This window comes from Coturnix japonica, chromosome 2 (genome assembly GCF_001577835.2).
Source record: "Coturnix japonica isolate 7356 chromosome 2, Coturnix japonica 2.1, whole genome shotgun sequence".
Lineage (NCBI taxonomy): Eukaryota > Metazoa > Chordata > Aves > Galliformes > Phasianidae > Coturnix > Coturnix japonica.
This window is the reverse complement of record NC_029517.1, coordinates 89,790,352-89,815,829: the sequence shown is the minus strand read 5'-3', so window position 1 is coordinate 89,815,829 and position 25,478 is coordinate 89,790,352. Positions and strand designations below refer to the sequence as shown.

Here is a 25,478-nt window from a genome sequence, read left to right as displayed (position 1 = left end):
TATTGCATCTCACTTACCATATAGGCTCTTTTCCTCACAGCAGTGACTGTCAATGTGATTTGCTTATACAGTCCCTCATACAGCAAGGAACTTGGTCTCAAGTAATTATGGTTGATGTAGATAAACTGTACTTAAATCAAATACATTTTAGTAGAGAAAAGCAGTGTGAGTGAATGTTAGAACAGTGTGGGTTTAATATAAATCTTCATAACAGGAAGTTCCTTAACTCTCCAGACAGACAGCAGCTTGTGTATTTTACCATAGAAAATAAGCTTATTTGGGAGCTGTTTTGAAAGACATGCTTCCTAGTCTAATATTTTTATAAGATAAAGCACCGGGGACTGACAGAGAAAGTGATGCAGGCAGAAGGATTTATAGGAGCCCAAACTATGAACAGTTATACATACATGATGGTTTTATACCAGTTTCGTAAGAAGGTACATGGACTGTCATTTATGGCAGTAATCTGCAGGTATTCTACAAGTACATGGATCTGTAGAAGGATGGTCTATATTAGGAGTAGATACACTTACCCATGCCCGAGTTCAGGACACTCAATAAATTTCTCCTTGCAAGTTTTGGTTTTACAGTTCTGCACTAACTTCCTAAGTAGAAAGAGAATAGTTTGTCTAACAGAGGGACAAAACTGTGTCTAAATTTTAAGCATCTGACAAAGTAGTTGGCCTCAGGTCTTTGTTGGTTCTCACCTCAGTCAGAGGTGAGAGGGGGACACAGTAGAGGATTTTCAGAGCTCTAAATCAGGCTCAGGCTTAGAAAAGTCTGATAAAAAAGTCTTCTGGAGGTCTTAAAGCCACCAGTTTTTTCTGTTGACTGCATATGGAGTTTAATTTGATGACAGGACCTAAAATGAACATACAGGTTAGGTGTAATGTACAAATCAGGCAATGCAACAACTTGTACACATAGATAACCTTTATGTCTTTTCATGGTCGTTTGAAAGAATGGAAGTTGGTGAATTAGAAGAATAATCAAGGAACTTGTAGAGGTGCCAATAGGTATTGAAGAATAGGGTGGAAGAAAAAGAAGAAAAAACAGAGTAGGAAGTAGTGACGTTAAAAAATTACAAGAAATAGAGAAGAAACCTAACACAGTCAAAAGATAAACTGCAGAAGAAAATGTCTGGGTAAAATAGAATGTTAAAGGATATGCTATGAATGGTGAATCCATGCTAAATCAACTTTTTGAAGAGCTTGTTTGCCAGCACTGACTGAAATGTGTTGTGGAAAGGAAATACATTTATGATACAGCTGCAGATGTAGGTATTTGTTTAAAATATTGGTATAGGCTGTTCTGTGTCAAAAACCATCCTCAGTATGGAGCAAGAACAATGAGAGCTTCTAAAGAGCATCCATTACTGCAGCCCTGAACTTCCAGAAACATAAGTCCATTGATCACTGTAATTGACTTTGCATCTAATAAAAAGGAAACTAACCATGTCAGGTAGCTGAATTATGAAAGGTAAATTGGAGGCAAACACTATTTGCACAACTGAGTTGAATTTTGAGAGCACTTAACACAAACCCTGGGTCTCAGATGTCCTAAATTACAGGCACTGTAGAGACTATTGTGCTCTGCTCAGCTCGGTATTAACTGGATTAGGACTGGAATGCAAACCTTGCTAATTGATTTATCTGCCATTAATCACAGAAGAGTGTATAAACTCCATAGATGATTGTTTGAACCCTACACAAGGTAAAATTGCAAATTAACAGAAACCATATGCTACTTCAGTATTTTACTGTGCATAAACTTTGATCTAGCTGAAGTTCTAGAATATGGAAACAACTGGGTTTTTTTTCATGCCTAAGAGAATTCCTTCTTTAAATGGAAGAACAGGTATTCCTAAATACATTTTTATGTATTTTTAATTAAGCTGTTAGCCCACTGTCAGTGTTAACAGAATGACTTCAAAAAATCTCAGGTAATGACTTAAAGTTCTATTTCAAATAACTAAAATTAATGAGATTAAGTGATGCTTGCCAACTCATTTGTCTTTGCGTTTTATTTTAATATACTGTACCTATAAATGTACAATTGTATGTTTGTAAATGTATCTTTTTAATAATTGAGTGAATCCTCTACTAGTGATTTTTGCAAAGAGTATCTAAAGAGTTGCAGAACTACTTCTGAATGGAGTTACAATAATACATGCCTCAGACTTACTCTATTGAATGTTGACTTTAGGGAGCTGTCACTTTTCCCCCATACCTGCAGTCTGACATACCCGAGGGGGTGATAAGAGTTTATGCACCGCTTCATTCAAAAGTCTCTATGGCAATTCAACTCAACAGCCAAACAAAAGCCAAAGACATCCTGGCTCGATTCCACTGTGAAAACAGGTGGGTAAAACAGAACATTTTGTTTTTCCTGAGTAATAATGCCAGAACCATTAATGAATAGATTGTCCTCTTTTCAGAGATTCGTTGTGTTACAAGAATTCTCTTTACAATCCAAAATTGCTAATTTATGGTTACGTCAGTCAAAGAAATTTTAACCATTGATTTTCTTCTTTATACTCTACTTAATAATTGGTTCCCACGCAGATTCAGCCTGCCCTCTGTTATGCCACTACCAGAAACATACATTTTCTGGGTGTACCACATAAAGAATACAAAGTTGTCTCATCTTCCTATAAAACATTCATGACTTTTTTTCTGTACAGTAATAATCATTAACTGCTATGGGAAGTGGCAGATTGCATTGGAAAGTCTTTCTTGCAGAGTCTTTTGATGTTATCACGTTAATTCTGTTCTGTAAATAAACAATAAGTAGTGTAATAGAAAGCTTAGTTAACTCTGCATGGTAAAATAGCTCTACAGCAGATATATTCTGCTCTGTTTGGTTTAAGTCCTTGCTTTTGATAAGTTCATCAGAAGAGGGGAAAAACATAAATTACTGCTTAATACAGATGGCAATTGATAGATAGCAGCTATAACACAAAAAAATACACTAAACCTTCTTTTCTTTCCTAGCCGTGGATTGTCACAGAATGTGAGAAGCCAGATCCAAAGTTTACATGAAGTTGGAGGAAATATAGGTAGGTCTCTTATTTAAAAATTTGACTCTGAACACCCCAGATCTGTGTTACTTTCACACTGCTGGTTCTCTCTACTGCCTATCTGCAGGAACACTGATCCAAAGTCTCTTAAAATTGATGTAATGATGCCTGCTGGCTGGAGGGGCACCCCACAGAATGGAGTGACCCGGTGGCAAGATCCCAGCAGGACCTCTGGTGGCTGCTGCAGCCCTGCTAAACTCATCTGACCTTTTATTTACCTCTTTCACACTCACAGCTGAGCATTTTCCATGGTTAAGAGCTCCTTGTTCTGCTTCTTACAAATACATTTTACTTCTCACTAGTCTTTTTTTTTTTTTTTTCCCTCATTGCATTTAAGTGTTAACTTCTTGTCGATAAAAACATAGAATTGAAAATTCAACCTCTGCCTATATGGATCTAATATATTTGCATTCATACATGTACTGTATTATATGTTGTAAATTCCTTGCAGCAGTGACTTTTTCTTCTGATGTATTGCATGCGGTGACATTTCTGTAATAACAGCAGTGACTTGCCACATGAGTTGCTGGCCTAAAGGTGAAAAAAAGAGTTAATTTTATAATGAACAGTCCTGAGCCTCCCCTTTCTCTTTTCATACTTAATTTCTGGATTTTTCTCAGTCTTTAATCAGCTGTTAATGAACCTCAGTTCTTCCCAGAATCACAGAACCAATGAATTGTAGTGGTTGGAAGGGACTTCTGGAAATCACTCAGCCAACCCCCTGCAGTTCCCTGCAGCAGGTTACACATGAATATGTCCAGACAGATCTTGAATACTTCCCTGGAAAGCCCAACTGCTCTGGGCAGTTGTTCCCCTGCTCTGTCAACCTCACAGTAACTAAGTTTTTTCCTTACGTTATTTTTAAATGGAACTTCTTGTGTTCCATTTTGTGCCCATTTCCCTTTGTCTGTCACTTACCATCACAGAAAAGAACCTGGCCCCATCCACTGAACTCCCTTTAGGTATTTATAAGCATTGATAAGATCCCCCCTCAGCTTACTCTTTTCCAGGCAGAACAGTCCCAGTTGTCTCTGTCTTTTCTCAGGAGATGATTCAGCACCCTAAATCATCCCTGTGGCCTTCTGCTAGACTCTTTCTGGAAGCTGCCTTGTCTTTCTTGAACTGAAGAGCCCAGAACTGGATGCGGTACACCAGATGTGTACTCATCAGAGCAGAGAGGGAGGATCACAACCCTTAACCTGTTGGCCACACTCTTGTTAATACACGTCAGTATACCATTGGCATTCTTGGCCACAAGGTGACACTGCTGGCTCGCAGCCAACCTGTCATCCACCAGCACACCCAGGTCCTTCTTTGCAGAGCTCCTTTCCATCAGATCAGCCCCCATTTTATACTGATACAGGCAGTTAATCCTCCCCAGGAGTAGAACACTGCATTTGCCCTTGTTGAACCTCATAAGGTTCCTCTCTGCCCAATCTACAACCTGTCATTTCTAAATAATCTCTGTAAAATCATTACAGAATACTACAGGCTAATTCAAAAGCAGTCAAGAACCAAAGTCTTTATTATTGAAGATATACTCATGCTGTGCTTCACTTGATTATGGATTTGTTTTGCATCTCTAAACAGGATGACCAAGAGATGCTAATACAGGAGAGGATCATAAGACTTTCTGAAGCAACCTCAAGTATTCCTAACATGCTCTTGCAGAAAAAGAAATCTGAACATTTAATTTATATGCTAGTTTAAAGTGATTTTTATAATCCCAGATGTTCCAAGGTGTTTAATAAAACTGATCATGCATTAATTCATTGATAAAGTTTTTACTTTATTAGGACCCTAATGACATTTTAAGTAACTAACTGGATAAAAGTTTGACCATAATCCTTTTTGTCATAGCAGCGTAACCTCACCAGTTAAATGGCTGCATCACCCACCATAAATCCAATATAATGCAACAAATCAATTTAACTCAAGAATTTCTTACCTTATTTATTATTTATTATCCAGTTAACAAGCAAACAATGCACTCAAAACACAATATGATTTGTGGCTGTCATTTTTTGTTTCAGGTCAGCACTGTTTGGATCCAGATGCATACATGTTAGATGTTTACCGTGCAAATCCTCAGGCAGAATGGGTGATAAAACCAAAAGCAAGCTGAAGCACAAGGCTGTAGCATACTGGACAAAGGCCAAATGAACAACTGTGATGCCCGTCATTTGAAGAAGCTCTCGCCTCTTGCCAGTGATGAAAACAAAATGGTAGCTACCTATGGGACATCTTTCCTTTCTACCATACTGTCCAATGGATGTTCATCCTGTACTACTTTTGGTATTAAGAATTATCATTCCAGTTTCTGGACCATTTGAATAATGCACATCAGTTATGCTTTCCTATGGATTGTGCTTGTGCTAGAGTTGGCCCAGGAGCTGAGGAGGACAGACCAAGGTACGGAGGCACAGAAATTAGCCCATCATATATGGAGTTCTTTGTTTCCTGACTCAGCATTGGAACATGGATTCTGCAGGAGGAAATAATCCAGTGGCATCCAAGGATGCATGAAACACTACCTACCACAATGTAACAAAAAGGCATCACAAAGACATTCAAGGAGAAGGTATCTGTCAAGCACAAAACAGAGGATGTCAACTTGCAGCAGTGCCAAGAAGGAGCCATGTGACTAAATCAAACATTTCTGCCAAAAGTAAACCTGTGCAGAGTGCGTTACTGCAATATTTATATCTCTCAGTCACTCCTCATGAGTACTTGGTGCTGGGGGAGGGAGGGAGGCAAGGGGGAGAACTACTGTGTAGACAGCTGTACTGCTTTATGTATGTACCACTGTATATATTACTATCAGTCTTCTGAAACCGTCTGTGTGGATTTCATTAATGTGTGCATTTGTAGCACCACAAACCATTTCCTCCGTCTTTCCCCTGTCTCACACACAAGCTTCAGGAGATGAATGGTAGGTGAGAAGACATATTTTCTGGCTCCATCTTTTACTTTATATTCTCAGATTTAAGTCTGTGTGATGCCACACTATGAATTATGTGTTAATGGTGCCGCTTACAGACATCATCTTTTTCATTAAATGTTGTAGTTTCTTTATTTGTAACCTAATTATTTTTCTTTTATTTTAGCTTCAGTATGTAAGCAATTTTTATACTACTCAGCTGCATTGAGAAGAAATATCTTCATACACATCTTCTAAGATATGGCACAGAGAAAAAGCTTCCAATCAAAAGAAGGGTTTAAAATACTCTTAACTTTTTCACAATGAGGGCCTTAAGACCAGAGCCAAACCAGGCCCAGCTGCACTAGGGTTTCTCCTACTTCTGCAGCAGTAAACTACAGCTACTTTTGCTGGCTGCATGCAGTCCATCAAACCACACAGAGTGACAAAAGAACAGTGGGTTCTAACTGCATTGACAGCATAGAGTAAAAAACAGAAGAAAGAGCGTCCAGTTGGCAGACAATCACTAAGGTGAGCACCCTTCTTCACCCAACCATGTGGTTCTCTGTGTAAATAAAGTATGTTTGTTGAGAAAGGAATACACAGGTATCTGTAAAACAGCAGATATGATTTCATCTTTGTCTTATCAAAAGAATAGGAACACCTTCAAACACACTGCAGTGTTACCATAATCACACAGATGTGTTGCTCAGTGAATTCACCCACTGTGGTCAGCTAGTACTGTTCATGATCAGGACACACAGATGAGACTGAAGCTGATGCTTCAGGTACCAACTAGAAATGTAAAAGCCTTCTGAACCAAGTCTTCTAGGTGAACTTATAGTATACTATGCTAAAGAGAAACCCTGTAGGCTGTGACAAGCTTCTGAAGCTGCACAATGATGATGATGATTTTCACATTTGAGGAGCCCTATTTCTGGTTCAAAGCAAATTGAGATCTGCAGTGGTTATTTTTTTGTCAGTGTTCAGTGAAAGAAATCAACTTCTAATCTGTCCTCTTCCCAGCAACAACGACTACAGAGGACAGATCCTGCCTTTCTGTTTTTCCTTCTTTAGATACAATATGAAATCTAGCAGTGTTGTTGGTTTTTGGTGTTTTTTTGTTTCTTTTTTGTCTACTTTAAAATGTGTATAATTTTTAACTTCTCGCTGTTTTCTTTTTCATAACACTAATGGGTGCATAGTTGCAGCCAGGCTATGTCTAGGACAGTTTTGTTATAAAATGCACTACTTATTTTGACAACTATTTATTTTATGTATACATATACAAGAGAGTAGAACTGTGGTTTACTCATAGGCCTAGGAATGAATGTTTTGTCATGTGCTTTTATCCTGATTCCAGTTAGTTCCCTCTGTGAACATGGACAGTCCTTTCTGCTGTGCTGTGCCCTCCTTTTTCAGCTGTAAAACAGGATATTTTTTCTTATAAAGGTTATATGAGAATTAGTTGGAGTCAAATTCTGCTCTCAGACACAGCCAAAGAGCTTCACTAGCAGAGCAGGAATTATAAATATCCATCTAGGAAGGACAAACTCAGCAAAGGGATTATATCTTGAAAGTGCCTGGAAAACAAAGAGCATAACATAAATGCTAAGCATCACTGTATTTATAGTCAACTAAAAGCTTTTATGACTATATGGAAAGTCTGAACATTACCAAAGAATTTGAAATTTTGTGACAAACAAGGCAACTCTTTCTATAGTACCACCTTCAGACAAACACATTGATTTTCAGGATCTTCCCACTCAGTCCATGTTCTCAGTTCTGTACATGGGAAGGAAAAGTAGAGTACCTGTGCATTCTGGACCTCGAAATGAGGACTTCATCAAAAATATACCTTAAATGTCACTGTTCTCTGCACTGAATACAAGGGGTTACTAGAAGACTTTCACCTTTTACCTCTTTGCAACTTAGAAAAGACAAATCTGAGGGAATGAAACCTCTTGTGTGAGCCCTTGTTTCATACTAAGGTTGCCTGTAACTTTCTGAGACATGCACATTAGTAGATGACCTCAACTCTCCAAACAGTACCCCAGATACTACAGCATGGCCAGACACCTGCTGTCACTGAAACAGAATGGCACAATACTTTTTTAATGCAAATGAACCTAATGATCCATGCATACTGTGGTTAATATTGTTAAACATTAAGTCGTACCATGTTGGTGTGATACACTAACTTGAACTAATATGAAGCAAAGCAAACAATCTCACCATATTTTTAAAGGTGAAGTTTCAGCTTTAGGCCTTAGATTTCAGGATGCTGACAGGTGAGCCTGGAATTTTGCTTCCCCTAGCAGTAATTAAGAACAAAGATGCGATAATATTGTCACCTTAAAAAAGCAATGTGTATGAAAGCTATTAATCAGCATGTGGCAGCAAACAGGAAGAAACTTATTCAACAAATTCCAAAGGTGCCTCAAACATTTATATTCTCCAACTGATATATACCAGAAAATATTCAAGAAAGACAGAATTTCACTTGTCCACACATACAGAGTGCTGCAACAAATAGGTATTGGAAGCAAACTGGAATGCTCTCACCTGTTCATGCAGCTAAGGTCATTATAACACATGCATGTGTGCAAATGTGTCTGCATCTAATAAAAACTACCTCACTTACCATTTTCCAGAAACAATATTTTGACTTAGAGGTTTAATATTCCAAAGCTTTCTATTATTAATGATACCTCTGATATTAGCCTTTTACATAGATAAAATGTTTCTTGCTGTAGGTGGCAAGACATGGAAATTGCCTCTATATATTAAAAAGCACATTCGAAAGTATGGACAAAACTATCCAAACCATGCTGCCTCGATGACTGCTTGTAATGTGAACCTCATTAGATCACATCTTGGGGTTAAAAGACAACAAACAAGAACAGTGTTTCAGTTTTTATTTTTCAATGGCTTTCCAGTAATGTCTGTTTTCTCTGGATAATAATATGATGCCACTAAGCAAAGCAAAATGTCTGCATGTACGTTTTCCCTACACTCCTTTTTATAATGTTAAGTGTTTTGTTGATGTAAGCCCACATATTAGTGTATTTGTACAGCAGAATGTGTCCACTGTATTTGTACTCGTGTCAAAAATAAAAACAATACCAACGAAATAAATCTCTTTGAAGTTAAAACACATGTTTTTCTGACAGAAGCAGGTGACAGAGATTACAAAAACAGCAGGCGAATCCATCCTAAGGATAATGGTGTTGTTACGGTGCCCGAACAGCTACAACCCATAGCTGCTTCAGTGGAGCACTTCTTTCTACCAGGAGCTCTTTCTCTTGTCCACACCAAAGCAGGGAACAAGATGACACTGCTTGGAATCCTGTCTCACTGAAATTATTGGTAACTCAGGTTTATTCGATCTAGTATTTTTTTTATTTTTATTTTTTTTATTTTCTTTATTACTAAGAAATAAGTAGATCAAAATTCACTTTAGAAGGAACTGTAGAAATGCTTACTAAAAGCTCAAGTTGTGAGGCATTAACAAAAAACCTGCTGGTTCAAAAACAAAAAGGATAGGGAAGTGACTCATAAGGAACTATATTTATTACAGATCCATCCTCAAGTATCAGACATGTTTCAGCACCACTCAATGGTCCAGTCAGTTGATTAAGAGATGTCGTTACTTGAGTCAGAATGAGTGTGTATCCTCCATAACTGGCCCAAGCACAGCTACTGGAAGTCTCATGTTTGAAATGGAGGCAAACACAAAAGGAAAATCTAGACCTGCGTGCTGGCGTGGAAATTAGGAATCACAGGGAATCAAAGATATTTCCCTCTGCCTTGTAAGAAGTACTGATTTCCCAAGACACGTGTTAGTTCTCATTGCCAAAATACACAGTTGTTGCCAAACCAGACCCCAATGGTTTCTTCACCAATACAATATTTCACATCCTCTGTGCCACAGAGATGCTGCTCAAATGAAAGCTTAAACAGGAACATACTCCTCCTCAATAACGCAGTTACTGACAGCCACAGGGACTGGAGGAGAAGGAAAAGGGATGAGAGCTATTATAGAAATTATAAATAAGAGAATTCTCTTCATCGGACACAGAATCTGATACCTTCAAAATTATGCCCTTAGTCTCCTGCTCCCTCTGCTGGACTCAAACCACCTCTGCTTTTCACTTCATAACCTTATGACTCTTCTAAATAAAATATATGGACAATTGAACTACATGAAACAATGCAGTTTATTGCATTTTTATTATTTGGCTCAACGCTATTAACTGTTCATAAAATGACCAACACACAATAAAATGAAATACTGTCAAGTAATCAAGAGAAGACGTATTGTAAACACCGATTAATAAAAATTCCCAAAAGAAAAATATCCAATTAATGCCACTAAATATTGTAGTAGAGGTATTCGTTGTTTAAAAAAAAATCTAGTTAAAATACAGACATAAGAGTTTCTGACTAAAAAAAAAAAAAAAAAAAAAAAAGGTGACCTGAGTTGAAAAACAACCAGAAAAATCAAAGAGATGCAGGCTCTCACAAAGGAACAAAAAAACAAAAATCTATCCATTACGAAATGAGAATGGAAAACAACTGATAAACATAAAACCTGTCTCTAACCCTGACAGGATTTGTTCAGCTCATTGCTGAGCTCCAGGGCAGGAATGAGGAAAGACTCCACGCAGGTCAAAAGCTCTGCTGAAGTCAAACAGTTCAGCCTGTTGGCCCCTGGTTAGCACGAGGTTCCTCAGGCAGCCATGGAATGAGCTCTTGCTTGTAAGACAGTTCTGTTTCACATCACCTGAAAAACAAACATGAACTATGTAAAATCTACTTCCAGAGAACTGAAATAACACAAAGATCCACATTATTATTTGCTTCCACTCTCAAAAAAATAACAACAGATGAGCACCAAGTTCTAATCAAACTTGAATGACCTAGGGTATCCTACCATGGATGGGTACTGGTGCCTTCAAGCATGAGCCATACACTGGCATAATTTAGGCAGAATTTGCAGGAATATTTTGCCTCAAGGGACAGTGGGAATGAAAATGAGAGCAGGGAAAAGAGAGGGGAAAGCTATTTTACATAGATACTTTTCAAGTAGAAATTGAAACTGTCAGAATAAGAAGCAAAAGCTGAGTTATACATTTGCCAGGAGAACCCATGGCTATCAAACATGAAATTGGTATTGACTCCAACTCTTTTTGCTATACAACCTGTGAAACATTTCACTCTACAATTCTGCAGTACATAACTAAAGAATTTCTCTCTTCTCCATGAACTCTATTCTTTAGGGATAAAGTACTGAAAGAATAATTACCATAGTGTTACCCGATTTTACAAAAGGGTTCACAAAATACTGATAAGACTACTTTGGTATTCAAGCAAGACCTATATTAATCAAGATCCACTTAATTAGCATTAATTCATTTTTCATAAACCTTGTCCAGCAGAAGGCTCTGTAACATTTTAAGCTATTGTCTCTGAGGCTTCCCAAACATTTGCAAGCTGAGTTTGCCCATCAAACCTCAGCTCCCTCTTTCAACATAAAGGAATAATAAATAAACAAATAAACAAACAAACAAATAAATAAATAGATAAATAAACTGATGCATAGATAAATAGATAAATAAACATAAATAAATAAACATAAATTGAAAAAGAAAGAAAAATGATAACAGCTGTTTCATAGACCAATTTATATGTGCATATGACAATATGTTTAAAGGTACAGGATATTCAAACCCATACAAAACCTACTCAGTGATGCATTATTCAAATACATTTTCATCATGATGATCCAAATTCTGCTGTCCTAATAAATAAATTGTGTTGGCTCAAATTATCAGCAAACAATTCATAAAATCTAAATGTATTCCAGTTACATAATCTCTATTACCATCATTGTATGATGGATATACGGTTAATTAGAAGATATGCAAGAGGTATGTATGTGCCTCTGCTGCAATGTGACTTCTACATAGTCTCTGACATGAAAAAATAGCAAAAATAAAGCAGAAAACTGTACTCTAACAACATTTCTTAGTCAGCATGGCTTCACCAAGGACAGATCATGTCTGACCAATCTAGAGACCTTCTACGGTGGAGTGATGACATCCATAGACCTAGGAAGGGCAAGTGATGTTATCCGCCTGAACTTGTGCAAGGAATTTGACATGGTCCAGCACCACATTCTTATCTCTAAATTGGAGAGATGTGGATTTGAAGGCTGAGCAACTAGATGGATAAATAACTGGTTGGATGATCACAGCCAGAGGTTTGTTGTCAACAGCTTTATGTTCAGATGTAGGTCACTTAGAAAAGGTCTGCACCTGGGGCCCATCAAGGGACCAGCACTCTTCAGAATCTTTATTGATGACACTGACAGTGAGATTGAGCAGACTCTTAGCAAGTTTGCTGATGACATCAGAGTAAGTGGTGCAGTTCACAGAACAGAAGGGAGAAACACCATCCATTGAGACCTAGACCTGCTCAAAAATGAGAGAGGTTAGGTTCAAACATGTTCAAACATGAGAACCTGATGAGGCTTCACAAGACCAAGTGCAAAATACAAGTACACACTGGGAGAACTTGTTGAGAGCAGCCCTGTGGAAAGGGACTTGAGGGATCATGATACACAAAGAGCTGGATATGAGCCAACTAAAAGCTGAAAGACCAACTGCATCCTGAGCTGCATCAAAAGAGAGGTGGCCAGCAGGGAGAGGGAGGGGACTGTTCCTCTCTGCTCTGCACTTCTGAAGCTCTATCTGGAGTACTGTGTCTAAGCTGGGGTCCACAGTACAGAAAGGACATGGAGCTGTTGGAGTGGGTCTAGAGGAAAGCCACAAAGATGGTCACAGGTCTGGAGCACCTCTACTGTTGAAAGGTTGAGGGAGTTGGGCTTGTTTAGCTTGGAGAAGAGAAAACTCATTGTGATCTTCCAGTACCAGAGGGGTGCTTACAAGAAGGAGCGAGACCAACTTCTTACAGTCTGATAATGGTAGGACAAGGGGGAATGTCTTTAAACTGAAAGAGGGGAGATTTTTGTTAGATGTTAAGAAGAAATTGTTTATTCAGAGAGTGGTGAGGCACTGGATTGGGTTGTGAAGAGAAACTGTGGATGCCCCATCCCTGGAAGCATGTAAGGCCAGATTGGATGGGGCCCTGGGCAGCCTGATCTAGAGGGCAGCAGGGGGGCTGGAAATAGATGATCTCTAAGGTCCACTCCAACCTAAGCCATTCTGTGATGCTATGAATGTAGAGGGAAAAGTGAATTACACAGGTAGGGATGTTGTGAACCCTCAGGGATACTACGAAAGACAAACCACACAGAAGCACAGAAGTAATCCATCTCAGAAACAAAGGGGCAGATTTGTGTAGGAAAGTGAAATAATTCAGTTCATCTCTCCAACCCACTCAACAGCTGAATGAATTCCACCATGATAGAATGCAATCATTAAAACACTGCGGCCTCAGTAACAACATGGAAAATGGTAACTAAGATCTGTAACTCATTCAGGAACTTATGACACAGAGGAGGAGAGGGGGATGATTCTTAGGAAAAAAAGAAAGTACACAGAAGGGAAAGAAGCAGAAAGAAATATTATTGTACCTACCAGGATAACCTCCAACATAGATGGGATTGTTTGTATCTGCAGATGTTGACTGAATGTAGGGATTATCAGTATGAACCAAATTCCCATCAATTATCAGTGAGATACGATATTTGCTTGTGTTTGCTTGAAGCTTGTGCCATTTTCCATCACATAAACTGTTTGCAACTCCTGGTTCATATGTAGCTGTTATTCTGCCAGCTCCATTGTTGACATGGAATAAAACCTGCATAAACAGCCAGATGACAATAAAGATAAGAAGTAAGAATAGATTAACTAATTTATCTAGATAAAAGCATAATCATGCTGGTGCAGATATTTCCATTTTAGAAATGTTTGGTAGTTATGCAGAGCCAATGTTTACTTTGATTGGCTGTGAGTCCTTAATTGAACTATACTTGAAATCCAAAAGACTTAGATCCATCCATGTGGCTGTGGCTAGGTTTGTGTACATGGGATTTCAATGTTTCCTACAACTACAATAACAATTTTCTCACAGAAACAGAGACATAAGATTTGAAAGAAGAACTGCTGTGCCTAGCTGAAGGGAATGAACTGTAAGTACTTACTACTGCCAGTATGTGTATTTATTTATTTCATCCCTCTGTTTATGAAAGCAGTAGATATTTCTTGAATTCTGTGATAAGGATTAATATGTAAATACGAGCAAAGAAAATACCTTCTATAAAAACAGTCATATTTAACACTATCTCTAACTAGGAAGTATTGAATAAAAAATGAGCTCTTTCTGAGGAAAGGAAATACTTAAGAGCAATCAAATATATATATTTTTTTCTGCAGAAGATGAGTGGTGCACTATGTATTGATTGTTAAAACGCTGATGGAGCATAACGACCAGTGGTTTTACAGAGAGAATTAATTGTCCAGAATACTGCTCAGGAATATCAGAGAAGAGACTACAAAACAGGGTGTTTTGTACGTAGGAGAATATGCATAAGAAGGCTAAGTTCAGTTCTATGGCAGAAAAAGTATTGCACTGCAAGAAAGGAATATATTCAGTCTAACATACAAGATATCTAGTATGGGAGGTCACAGTGGCTTCAGGCTAAAATGAATTACAACAATTACAAAGGCAGAAAGTTCCAGAGACTTCTGCTAATCCCACATTTTATCATATTATGATGATAATATATCATAATATGATATATTATCATAAATATATCATAATATGATATATTATCATATTATATCATAATATATAATTATATTATAGTCCGCCCCATACCAGTTCTGCAGGGATTTGGTTCTGACATTTTGCCTCCACATTTCAGTGGTGACTCTTTAGTGGTACCCTACCATTTAATCCTCCTACTTATAACAAGCCTTGTGAAATGAGTATGCCAGCCCAGGGCAACCTACCTTGCCATTTACAATCTCCAATCCAATGGCATCAACTTTAGCGCTGCTGATTCCAAGGAGAACGCCATGCATGGCTGTAGTACGAAACTCAAGCGTGATGTTCACATCAGAACGGACTTTGTAACCTTCTCTGACTGAAAAGAAATTACAAGCTTCTAATGAAAGAATTCACAGTTTAAGAAGCATTCGTATACAGTCATTAAATGACCTAAAAAGCACATTAACTAATTTGCTGGGATAGGATTTTGCAGAAACTCTTTAGAGTTTTTCCAAAGTAAATTGTCCAAAATCAAAATTCACATTTTATACTGGAAAAGCAACATTCCCAGATATGTTTCATTTCTTTCATTTAGATTTAAAACATTTTTATCTCATTTGCTGAAGAAAGAGTCAAGAGCTTAAATGAATGTAATCCTACATGTAACTTCACAATTCCCTGCATCTTCTGTCTCCATACAGTTTAATCAGACATCAGCCTAATTCTATGAATGTGACATGAACATCAGCTGCAAAAGAAAGAAGTCTCTTTCCCCAAAGTCATCAACTCCTTGACCCTATGTGAAAATGGCCACTTTGGGGCGCATGAATTGAAAGGACTCAGAAATACGTCAGGGAATGTTAAATATTAGCAGGGAATGTTAAATATGTATACTTCCAACAAGGACTAAAACAGATCCGTTTTTGTTGGCATTAATTCACTAAGACACTGCTTCCATTTAATGACACTTACCAAGAGCAGCAAAGCCACTTCCATCAAAGAATGTGCCATCCTGCACTGTTGCATAGCATTTATTCACAGCAAAGATGGAGACAGGGCTCTCCTTGTCCAGTTGCTTGCTGTTAATCGTCATACTGCCAATGCAGGCAGGAATACTGTGAGTCACCTAGACATACCAAAATGCAGGAATTAATGCATAAGAAAAACTGCTGCTAAGCTCTTTTTGTGATTCACCTGAGGTTATTGTAAATTAAGAACAAAACACAGTAGGATCTAAAATATTTACATAATTACATTTTTTATTTACTACATTTACTTATGTAAGGTTGAAAATGCACACAGTGACTTACAGAGGAACACTGTATACGCACTTCATAATGTACAGAAAGAATTGCATTTGCTTGAATCTGAAAAGGGAGATACCCCACAGTAAAAGACACTTCAGATACATTTTAGCAAATTCATATGTAAACCAATATTTTCTAAGGCTTTTTCCAAGTATGGATCACCAGAGTTTCATCCAGCAATAAGACTGATTAGAATTTCTTACTATCCTTTTTAGTAATTGCATATTCAAAATTATCCCCACTATGCAATTAAAAAGGGTGAAGAAAGCATAACCAAAATTGAAAACAAAGCTATCAACACCAGAATCCTCCCTAGGATAGTGGATAGTGCAAGGAGGAAGGTGACAAAAATACCTTCTAAAATCATGCGTAAACAGTATGCTTTAATCTCAAACAGCTAAAGGCAGCCTTTCAGAAATATTTAAGGCACTAAATTCCTATGTGAATCCAACGGGATTTAGGTTATAAAATTTCTGAGGTTTTAGGTCATATTTTTCTCTTCTACTGAACATGAGAATTTATATTGTTTATCTGTTTTCAACCCAGAGGTTGATAGAAAAAAGAAAATCCATTAAGGGCTATTAATAAAACACAAGGTTCCAGCTCTAGCTGGAATCACTAAACCATAGAAAGCCAGGAAGATTTATTTAGTAAAGAGTCATTACGTTCTTTGTTGTTTCTTTTTTGCCCCTGTCAGAGACAGGATACCAAACCAGATGCGTTTGATGCAGTATACCCATTCTAATATTTCACACTGTCAGACAGTAACCCCCCCCCTTACCCTTCCCCAAAGCTTACATTCCCAAGATTCTTCGCCACATAGTCTAAGGGGAGTCCTCCCACATACAGCTTGCCCTCCACATCCAAAGTGCTGCCATCTCCCAGGGCACTGACCGATACCAATTCCTGTCCATCCACAATGATGATCCCTTTTCTTTTAACGTATTCTGTCCTTATCTGGAAAAGAATGAGAGCATGCAAACATCAGCTGGGTCAGTTACCTAGTCATCATTTGCCAGGGAAGAAATATGATTATTAAAGGTTAGATTGCTTGCATGTATTATAATACTAAGGCAGTCTCATGAAATTCAGAGAAGATGAGGCCATTTCAGAATGCAAGTGAGCAACCTAAACTGTTTCTTTGCTTCCCCAGGGATCTATAATGATTACATTTTGCCCTGTCCCAGTTTTGTTTTTTTTTTTAATGTTTTAACAACTACTATTTAAAAGCACTAGCTTACTGCTTTAGGATATGAGTAAGTTACTCAGTTGGAAAAGTAGAGATCTGTGCTTGTCTGCAACACTGTGCTGCCCACCAGCTGAGCCATCTCAGCTCTCTGAAGCACACACTCCTACGATATAGTTTTATGATGGGCAGTGCTGACTTTGCTATGACCAAAAAAGCTTTCCAGCTCTATCTTGTTCTTTCATAACCCTGTGCCTTCTCTGCATGAAAACGATTATTCACATACAGCTGAGATAATAACTGATCTCTAACTTTTTACTCTTCTTCAGTTACTTGCAGCCACACTCAGAATCCTAATTAGGTTCCACGTGAGGTTTCACAAACATTTGGATTGGTAAGGGGATAAAGCAGTATAGCAGAACAATATGACAGAAAACAGAAAGAAAGGTGTTTCTTCTGGCAGGAAAGCATGCTAGTTTCAATTGATTGTACAGCTACTGCAGTAACCATCCTCAGCTGTGTGACTCAGCCTTGATTTCAGAAAAAGTTTTAAGTTCATTTTTTAGCCATTTGTAGTAAAGGAAGATCAGCTCTCATACAGAATCTTTTCATCTCTTATAAAGTTGACAGCGTGAGTATCAGTTTTTATGTAGCTATATTTTAAACATGCAGCTTTAAATCCTGAAGTGTTCTTCCCTTCAGGGTAGGCAGCAGAGCTTATCTGTGTTATCACTCTCTAACAGCAGTTCACGTTTGCTTTCTCTGGTAGCTCTCATTGTTTATTATTCTACTTGTTATATATGAAAACCAAAAATAACTTTGCTGATTCCCCAGGCACTGAGGAAAATTGGCAGCTCTGTGTCATCAATCACCTTATCCCACAGAATCCAGTTCCTGGAGGTAAGGCTCCACATATGAACAAGTCAAAGGAAGCTTAGCAGGATGAATGCTGTCAACCTCACCTGCCCTAAAGATAACTGATGTGGTGAGCTGCTTTTAAAACTGCAGCAAACATCACAGATATTTCTTGCAAAGAAAGCCAGAGCCAACAGTCACTGGGTTGCTCAGAAGAACTGGGCTGATGTAGCCTCACAGACCTTCTGTATGGAAGGCTACATACTGTTTGAAATCTACAGCCATAATTCCTCCCAGAACTTGCCTTATGCCAAACACTCTCTCTCCAGCCTCCACTGATTCAAAATGTTTACCTTTCTCTTTTTGCACAATCCGTGGTGATTATTTGTTAGCATTAGCACTATTAGCACTCAAGCATTAAGTGGTAAGTAGGAGAAAGGAGAAACTCTACAGCCACAGTTTCACCCTGTCCCACACTCAGTTGCAAGTCTTTGGTAGCACAGTGCATGGAAAGCTCTTTGTGGAAAAGACTAGAATCTTTAGACCTCTCAGTTACTTCTCCAGTGAAGATGATTATTATGCTTATTACACGCTGACTGAACTGTTTTATTCCTAAATAATCTCAGAATCTTGGAGGGTGGAATCATTGCATCAACCAAAGATAATTTTTAGAGGAATTAACTGTGCATTGATCTGAATGGTTTCATGACTGAGTTAAAACGTGTTTGCCCTCACAAAACTGAAATTGTACAGGAAAAACAGTGAAAAGCCATCCCAGTAACACCAGAGAAGAGAAAACGAAGGACAAAATTGGTAACTACTTACCGTATGCCATTTTCCATCATTGACAATAGCAGGGTGAGAAGCTACTGCTCTTCCTTTGCCTAAATCAAATGAAAAATAGAGCTGTCCCCCATGAAGCTGTAAGGCTGCATAATCAATTTGGTTCTGGTGAGCCATGTAGTAAATCAGGCCACTGGAGGCAAAGGTTCTGAGATTCAGCTGGACAGAAAGTCTAGACAATAAAAACTCAGTGTTAACATTACATATTTTATTCTGCATTGACAAAAAGCTACTCGAGAGGTAGAGAACAGCCTCAACCAATTTAACTTCATGGAAGCATTTCTTTTATTCCAAAGGCCAGAAAAATAGAATTTGCATTATGTTCTGTGAAGGCATGACCTATACTGCATTTCATAATACAAATCAGTGTTGTACCTGTTAGAAATTTGAAAAGCATACAGTGAGCCAAGGTTTTAAGAGGGACAGGCTCAGCTGTTTATGACTGCAGGTTTGTCTACTGCCCCAAGGAAGGAACAAATCCCATTACTTTAGCAGGACTGTTGGAATATAAACAGGCAGACTGAGAACAGAGGAAAGCTTAAAGACAGAGGAGCTGTTTAAGCACTCTGAATCCCCAGAAGTTATTCATGGAAAAGTTATTTATGTATTATAGAGATGCTAGGATAGGACTGCATAGCATCAAGTCTCCGCTGCGTTCTTATATTCAGTAGTTAAAATGCAATGGTTAAGAAAGGAAAGGGTTCTTTTCCCTATTCTTGCCGTAACTTTCTAAGCTGAAGGAACTTAGTCTTGAAGGCTTTGTTTTGAGGACCTCAAAATAAAACGAGACAGGCAGAGATCACATCACAGGTCAGTCTCTACACAGTGCTACACAGTCTTAGCTCCTTTGGTGACCTTGGGAAGGAAGGAGATGTGGAAGGTACAGTTGCACAAATCCAGAAAGAGTAAGATGTTATCTTCATCACACAAAGCAGCAGGGACCAGTAAGGACTGGGAAAAAAATGCAGAACTCTGATAAACTCATGACCACAAATCCGAGGGAGATGTGTTAATTGTGATGTGGTAGTTGTGATACTTTCTTCCTTTGAGGAAATCACAGAAATTGAGTCAAGGGCCATTTTCAAAGCTCATAATGCACTGATTCTGAATGAAAGCCACCATCACACTTCATGAAGTTCATTAAAGAATAACACACTGTGTGAATATGCAATTAAGGTATACTCACTTTTTCCTGACAGTAGTCTGATTGAAGAGCAGTGTCATATGACTGCCTTTGGCAAGTCCAAACTGATGGGCACCTTGAACATGATCAGGCAGTTCATCTTTTGCACAAGCCACCTGTTAATGAAGGGTTATTAAGAGGTATAGCATGAGCTGCTTGCCAGCAGTGCGGAATGGCAAAATGCCTATTCTGATCTTTGTAAGCAGAAAAACTTAGCCTCACGGTAACCACAAAATATATGGTAACATCAATTTGCTAAACTCCTAACCTTTTCAAGCCACCATGTTGCTCAGAGAGGACTAGTTGTAATGATTAAGCTATGTCTCGTGTGCAGTACCGATCTCTTCTACTAAGAAATGTTTATAGTTTGAGATGTATTTGTTAACCGTTTCTCTTAATTGATAGTCCTTCTGCTAACAAATGTTAAAAGACAGAGCAAAATGCCAGTTAAAACCTTACAGACTTAGATGAAATATTTCCCCATTTAATGGAGATGTATGCTTTTGTTATGATTTAGGGAATGAAGAGCTGAGTAATAGAGTATGAGCCAAAGCCATACATAAGCTCTAAGAAGGACAGCTTATTTCTTTTTATAGTCACAGTTGTATGAAATGCATAAAATCCCGCTTTCTTTTGCTACATAAAAATGATTTCAAGATGCTTTGGAAAAATTCATCAGGAAGATGTGCAGCTGCAGGAGGAGAAATGTAATGCTGCCTTGGGAACTGGGACTGTGTGAGAGAAAACAGGTGCCATGCAAGCTGCATTCAGGTGCTGTGTCTCTCTGCAACAGTTTGTGCCTCCTTCTTGACACAGACCAGAGACTGTATCTGTGTGACCAGGAAAATGCAAATGCTAATTGCCCAACTAATGCAAATCTCAGCAAGGAATTACTTTGGCAAGAACAGACTGAATATAATAGTTAATGTCAAGTCCTTCTACTGAGAGATTATCACTCCATTTCTCTTTTCAGTGTTACTGATTGAACCATGATAAACCTAGCTAAGTTTCCCTTTCAGAAGGCCAACAGACTGCTTCACAAATTTATATACATATATATTTTTTTCCCCACAGGATATAATCTATTCAAATCCACATCGATGGGCCAACAACATACCACAGAAGCAGCAAATACATACAGTCCTTGTTTTGAAAACTTTCCACAAAGCTAAAAATGCAACTTTCACCCAAGTACTTTCTTAGAAGAAGCAACAGAGCTTTGTTGTAACACATACTCTTTTTGTATCTGTAGGAGGCCTCAGGGGAACTGGCAGTTCAGCCTGAATCTCCACGTCTTCTAGCTGCATGGCTGCTTTAGGCTTCTCTGACAAAAAGCAGCTGTCCATATCCACATGTTCATACTTCATGGAAGTGGTGAAATCCAACAGCCTGTGTGTTTTAAAAGACCTACATATTAAGAGGTGAAATCCCAAGCACAAGGAAAGTACTTCACGAGATCTTTCACAACCGAAAGATTCACAGTACTGTAGCATAAATCAGATTGGAAAAACACTTCTAAAGTCATCAAGTCCAATAACAACAAAAACAAAATAGGCAAATAATTGCCCATATAACAATATTAATAGAAAATATTCTTGGAGGCATCTGTAAGTACAGATGAAACTATGATAGAGAGCAGTACTTTACACAGCATCCATATACACATTAAGGACATGTTCACTGTTATTTGGAAATGTAGCAATTAAGAATCAATATTAATTTTCTTCATGCTATGATGCCAGGTCATTAGTATAACACTTGCCTTATGTTAAAGAAACAGAGAAATTAACGATGTCAGGAGAGCAATTTCAAAATATAATTACTAATTACTGTTCAGCTTTCCAGAACGTGGAAGTTACCACTCTGACTTACTCTTTGTTAAAAATAAGATTGCTGATACAGCCATAAAAGGAGCCAGTCATTTTTAGCCCAAAGAAGCCCTCTCCTGCAGGGATGCCACCAGCATAGAAGTTGGAAATGTTCATGGGGCTCATTTCTGCTGATGAACCAAGCTTCAGTTCTGAAGGGTTACTTTCATCCACCTGTACAGTTATGATTCTAAAAAAATAAAGTAGAGAAAACATTCAACAAGGGCCTCAGGCATTTTTGTATTAGAAGCATTATTTTCACCCTAAGAAATATGCTGTTCTAAGAAGAAAAATTCCATAAATTCAGTAATTCTTTTAGTGTCCAGAAGGAAAAAACAAAACAAAACTAGAAGACCTTCTTTAGATAATTTTTAACTGTTTTGTTGAGTATGTTTCCAAATTATTTTGATAGCTCTATTTTTTTCTAATGCTATTAAGCATACTTCACTCAAGTGGCCAAGCTGCCACGAGATTCTGAGAGCTTTTTAATACAATATAATCAGTGGCTGTGTTCTGTATACAATTACCATATAAATCAGAACACCTCCAGTAAAAGCAGAACAACACAACATGATTATTCCACTTAATGAGCTCTCAAAGGCAGCTTCTCAGAGATTGCGGTAATCTGACAAGGGCATACAATAATTAAACAGGTAGAACTGTTTGCAGTCATATGTACCTCTTATTCCGAACTAGGATGACAGAGTGTTCTTGTCCATCACTGTATGTTCCATTAGCAGACCTAAGAATTACTTTTCTAGTACTTGCTCTATCTCCAGCATTAACATGCACTGCAAGATGACCATCAATCAGCATAATGGAAAAGAAGGGCTGTGGATTTAATCAGAAAATTATTTTTTAACTACAACTCATTTTTTTGTCACTCATTCATCACTGTTTAAACAGAATATAGTTTGGAGAAATTTACCTCCAGCTTTTTTTTAAACAAGCTGTACTGAAACAGAAAAACTATTAGGCATGTATCAGCATCTCACAGAATGCAAAGCCTTCTAACAAAAGGCATGAAAAATTTCTCTGGTCATAACAGAAATCCAGGGGATTGTTTTTACCCACACACATACCTGCTTGGAGGAAAGGAAATAGAAAGGGACAGGTTAAGCATTCCTGTTAACACTTTTGACACTGCATTCTAGGACCTCTAGAACAGCCAGTCAGATATGAGTCCTTTGTTCGCTGCAAATGCTTCAGTAAATAATGACTAACAAAAGTGGAAAATAATTTTCAGTGTTTAATTCACATGCAATTGTTGTTGTTTGTTTGTTTAAAAACTAGTTTGAATCTTTGCAATTACTCTCTGCTAACAGATCCTTCATCTCTATCCTGCAACGATCTCTGTACTCTTTGTCCTTCTATCCTCTCTGAGCTCAGGCCTCTCCTAAGCTGATCAGTTTTATTTTACTACTATCATTATTATTATTTTAGTCACTGAATTTTCATGTATTATTTTCAAGTACAAATGACAAAAACAACGCTAAAAAAATGTTCATTTTCAGTACTTGCCAAATGTGCTTGTCTGCGTCGTCGCTTCTCCAGTCCCCTACTGAGTCCAGCAAGGATGATACCATTGCTGTTCTTTGTAGCAAAAGTTGCCATCAGTTCTGATTCCGGACTTAAGGACTTGGGTTCCAACTCGATATATCCATTGTTCAAGATGTTCACGCTACGAATAGGCTATTTTATGAATAAGATAAATAATTATGAACTTTATCTTGCTGTTGCACCCAATAAGAAAAAATAATTTCACATACATATTAATTTCCCTACAATTTTTCAAGACAAGTCAATTTCAACTCACTATATTCCTTCATAAATATAACTATTCATTGTTCAACAACACTAAAATCATAAAACCTCCGAGTCTCCTACCTCCAATACACAGCCTTTTCTTACTCCATATGAATTTCTAAGCAAGTCAAAAGTTGAACGGGATATTTCCAGATTCTTGATACATCCCACATACATCCTACTATTAAGACCTTTCCTGAAAGACAAAACAAGGTTTGGTTTTTTTGCAGTGAACAGCATTTGGAATCTCCTGAGAGAAAAGATTCATCTCTCTTCAGTACAGAGAGGATCTGGCTAAAAGAACACAGCCCAGTGTAAGTAAAAAAGGGGCTATTTTGGGTTTCTTATCAGATGGTATTTCCAATCTGAAAAAGAATCAGATAGCACCATTCCCAAATGGAAACATGTAAGCCTGTAGTGCTGTGTTGACAGGTCAGGCCATTTTCCAAAACTCTTAGTTGAATTCCCAGCTGAAAAGTGATAGCTTTTGAGTGAGGGTAAATGTAGCTATTGTTTTTTGTTTCTCAAATCTGGAGGACAACATAATTTGGTTCCAAATTTACTTCAGAAAAATGTTAACTTTCCCTGCCACAATTCCTTTCATGCTGCAGTACCAACTAAGATTCAAGTTTGCATCTGAGAGCAATATATACAGAGATAAATAGTGTCCTGGAATTTACCTTACTGTCAAGAAAATGCAGATAATTTAATTAGCTTTTCTTTCAGCCATGTTTGTTCTAAGCGAAGCCACTGAAAGAAATGTAGCTTCTCAAGCTCAGCAGGAATGTACAGTATAGAAAGTATTAACTAGAGACCAGCTATAAACTATGTGCATAAACATTAACAAAAAAGCACTACATTTAGTTCTCACCTGTTATAAGTTTCAAAACCGAGTTACAAGAATTCCTTTCTGAAGTAGAACTCTCAACCTGAAGTGCAATTTTGTCCATAAATGACAGCTGGGAAGCACAAGGCTCACATGGGTAAAGATCAGAGAAGCATTGTTCCAGGCAACAGCACTGAATGCTTGCTAAAGCCTGTCACAAAGAGCAGATGGCTACTGGGGAAATTACCCACGAAGGGGAAAAACAGACAGTTCTCCTTCCAAATTGCTATGAAAAGCCCCATAGTAGAGCCTAAAGGTGAGGAACAGATAACCAAGTCTGATGCAAGGCTTCAAACTTCACTGATTTCCACTAACATCAGTGGAATATCAGATTTTCTTAGTCTTTCTCTCTGCTCACAGGTGTCTTAGTAAAGGAGAAGTGAATGCACTCTTTACCTTACAGCCCTTGATTTCGGCAGCCCACCAATGAAGATTGGGTCCTTATCAGAGCGATTCAAGTCTGAGGCAACCCCAGGAGCTTCTCCTTGCTTGGTTTCTTTGTAATTAAGGTTATATGCATCTGTGACTGCCAGCATTCCTGCAAAGGAAAGAGTAAAGGTCTAGAGAAGGACAGTAACACACATTCTTCCATTTTGGCAATCTTGTTTCTAATAAAGGAAAATATATTCATTGAGTCAAATGGACAATCTTCTTATTTTTAGAGTGAGTACATACATTGTAGTTCCAGCTGTTCTGCTATTCTCATTTATTTCTCTCTGCCAAAACCAAATCTGGAAGGGCCTTCACAAAAAGATAAATCTGAGAATATGTTATAGCTGTTCACATATATCACTTGCAATGCATTA

General features: G+C 38.0%; 2 protein-coding genes across 6 annotated transcripts in view; one reads left to right on the top strand and one right to left on the bottom strand.

Moving 5' to 3' along the window:
- Window positions 1-9,154, top strand: part of ARHGAP28 (Rho GTPase activating protein 28) — a 73,616-nt gene extending 64,462 nt beyond the window's left edge. For all 4 annotated transcript variants that reach the window (XM_015855287.2, XM_015855288.2, XM_015855290.2 and 1 more), the window contains exons 13-15: window positions 2,206-2,360; window positions 2,994-3,058; window positions 5,113-9,154. In XM_015855287.2, coding sequence (XP_015710773.1) covers window positions 2,206-2,360; window positions 2,994-3,058; window positions 5,113-5,204 — 312 coding nt within the window. In that variant the 3' untranslated portion in view covers window positions 5,205-9,154. The remainder of the gene's footprint in view (window positions 1-2,205; window positions 2,361-2,993; window positions 3,059-5,112) is intronic.
- A 1,047-nt stretch (window positions 9,155-10,201) lies between these two features.
- LAMA1 (laminin subunit alpha 1) overlaps window positions 10,202-25,478 on the bottom strand; it is a 97,190-nt gene continuing 81,913 nt past the window's right edge. The window contains exons 51-63 of one of the 2 annotated variants that reach the window (XM_015855286.2): window positions 25,069-25,210; window positions 23,868-23,982; window positions 23,502-23,672; window positions 22,660-22,811; window positions 21,985-22,170; window positions 21,348-21,501; window positions 20,116-20,228; window positions 18,912-19,101; window positions 16,844-17,002; window positions 15,711-15,864; window positions 14,981-15,114; window positions 13,604-13,826; window positions 10,202-10,785 (exon numbers count right to left, since the gene is read on the bottom strand). In XM_015855286.2, coding sequence (XP_015710772.1) covers window positions 10,625-10,785; window positions 13,604-13,826; window positions 14,981-15,114; window positions 15,711-15,864; window positions 16,844-17,002; window positions 18,912-19,101; window positions 20,116-20,228; window positions 21,348-21,501; window positions 21,985-22,170; window positions 22,660-22,811; window positions 23,502-23,672; window positions 23,868-23,982; window positions 25,069-25,210 — 2,054 coding nt within the window. In that variant the 3' untranslated portion in view covers window positions 10,202-10,624. Of the gene's footprint in view, window positions 10,786-13,603; window positions 13,827-14,980; window positions 15,115-15,710; window positions 15,865-16,843; window positions 17,003-18,911; window positions 19,102-20,115; window positions 20,229-21,347; window positions 21,502-21,984; window positions 22,171-22,659; window positions 22,812-23,497; window positions 23,673-23,867; window positions 23,983-25,068; window positions 25,211-25,478 lie in introns of those variants that run through there. The other variant, XR_001553442.2, reaches the window with a different exon arrangement.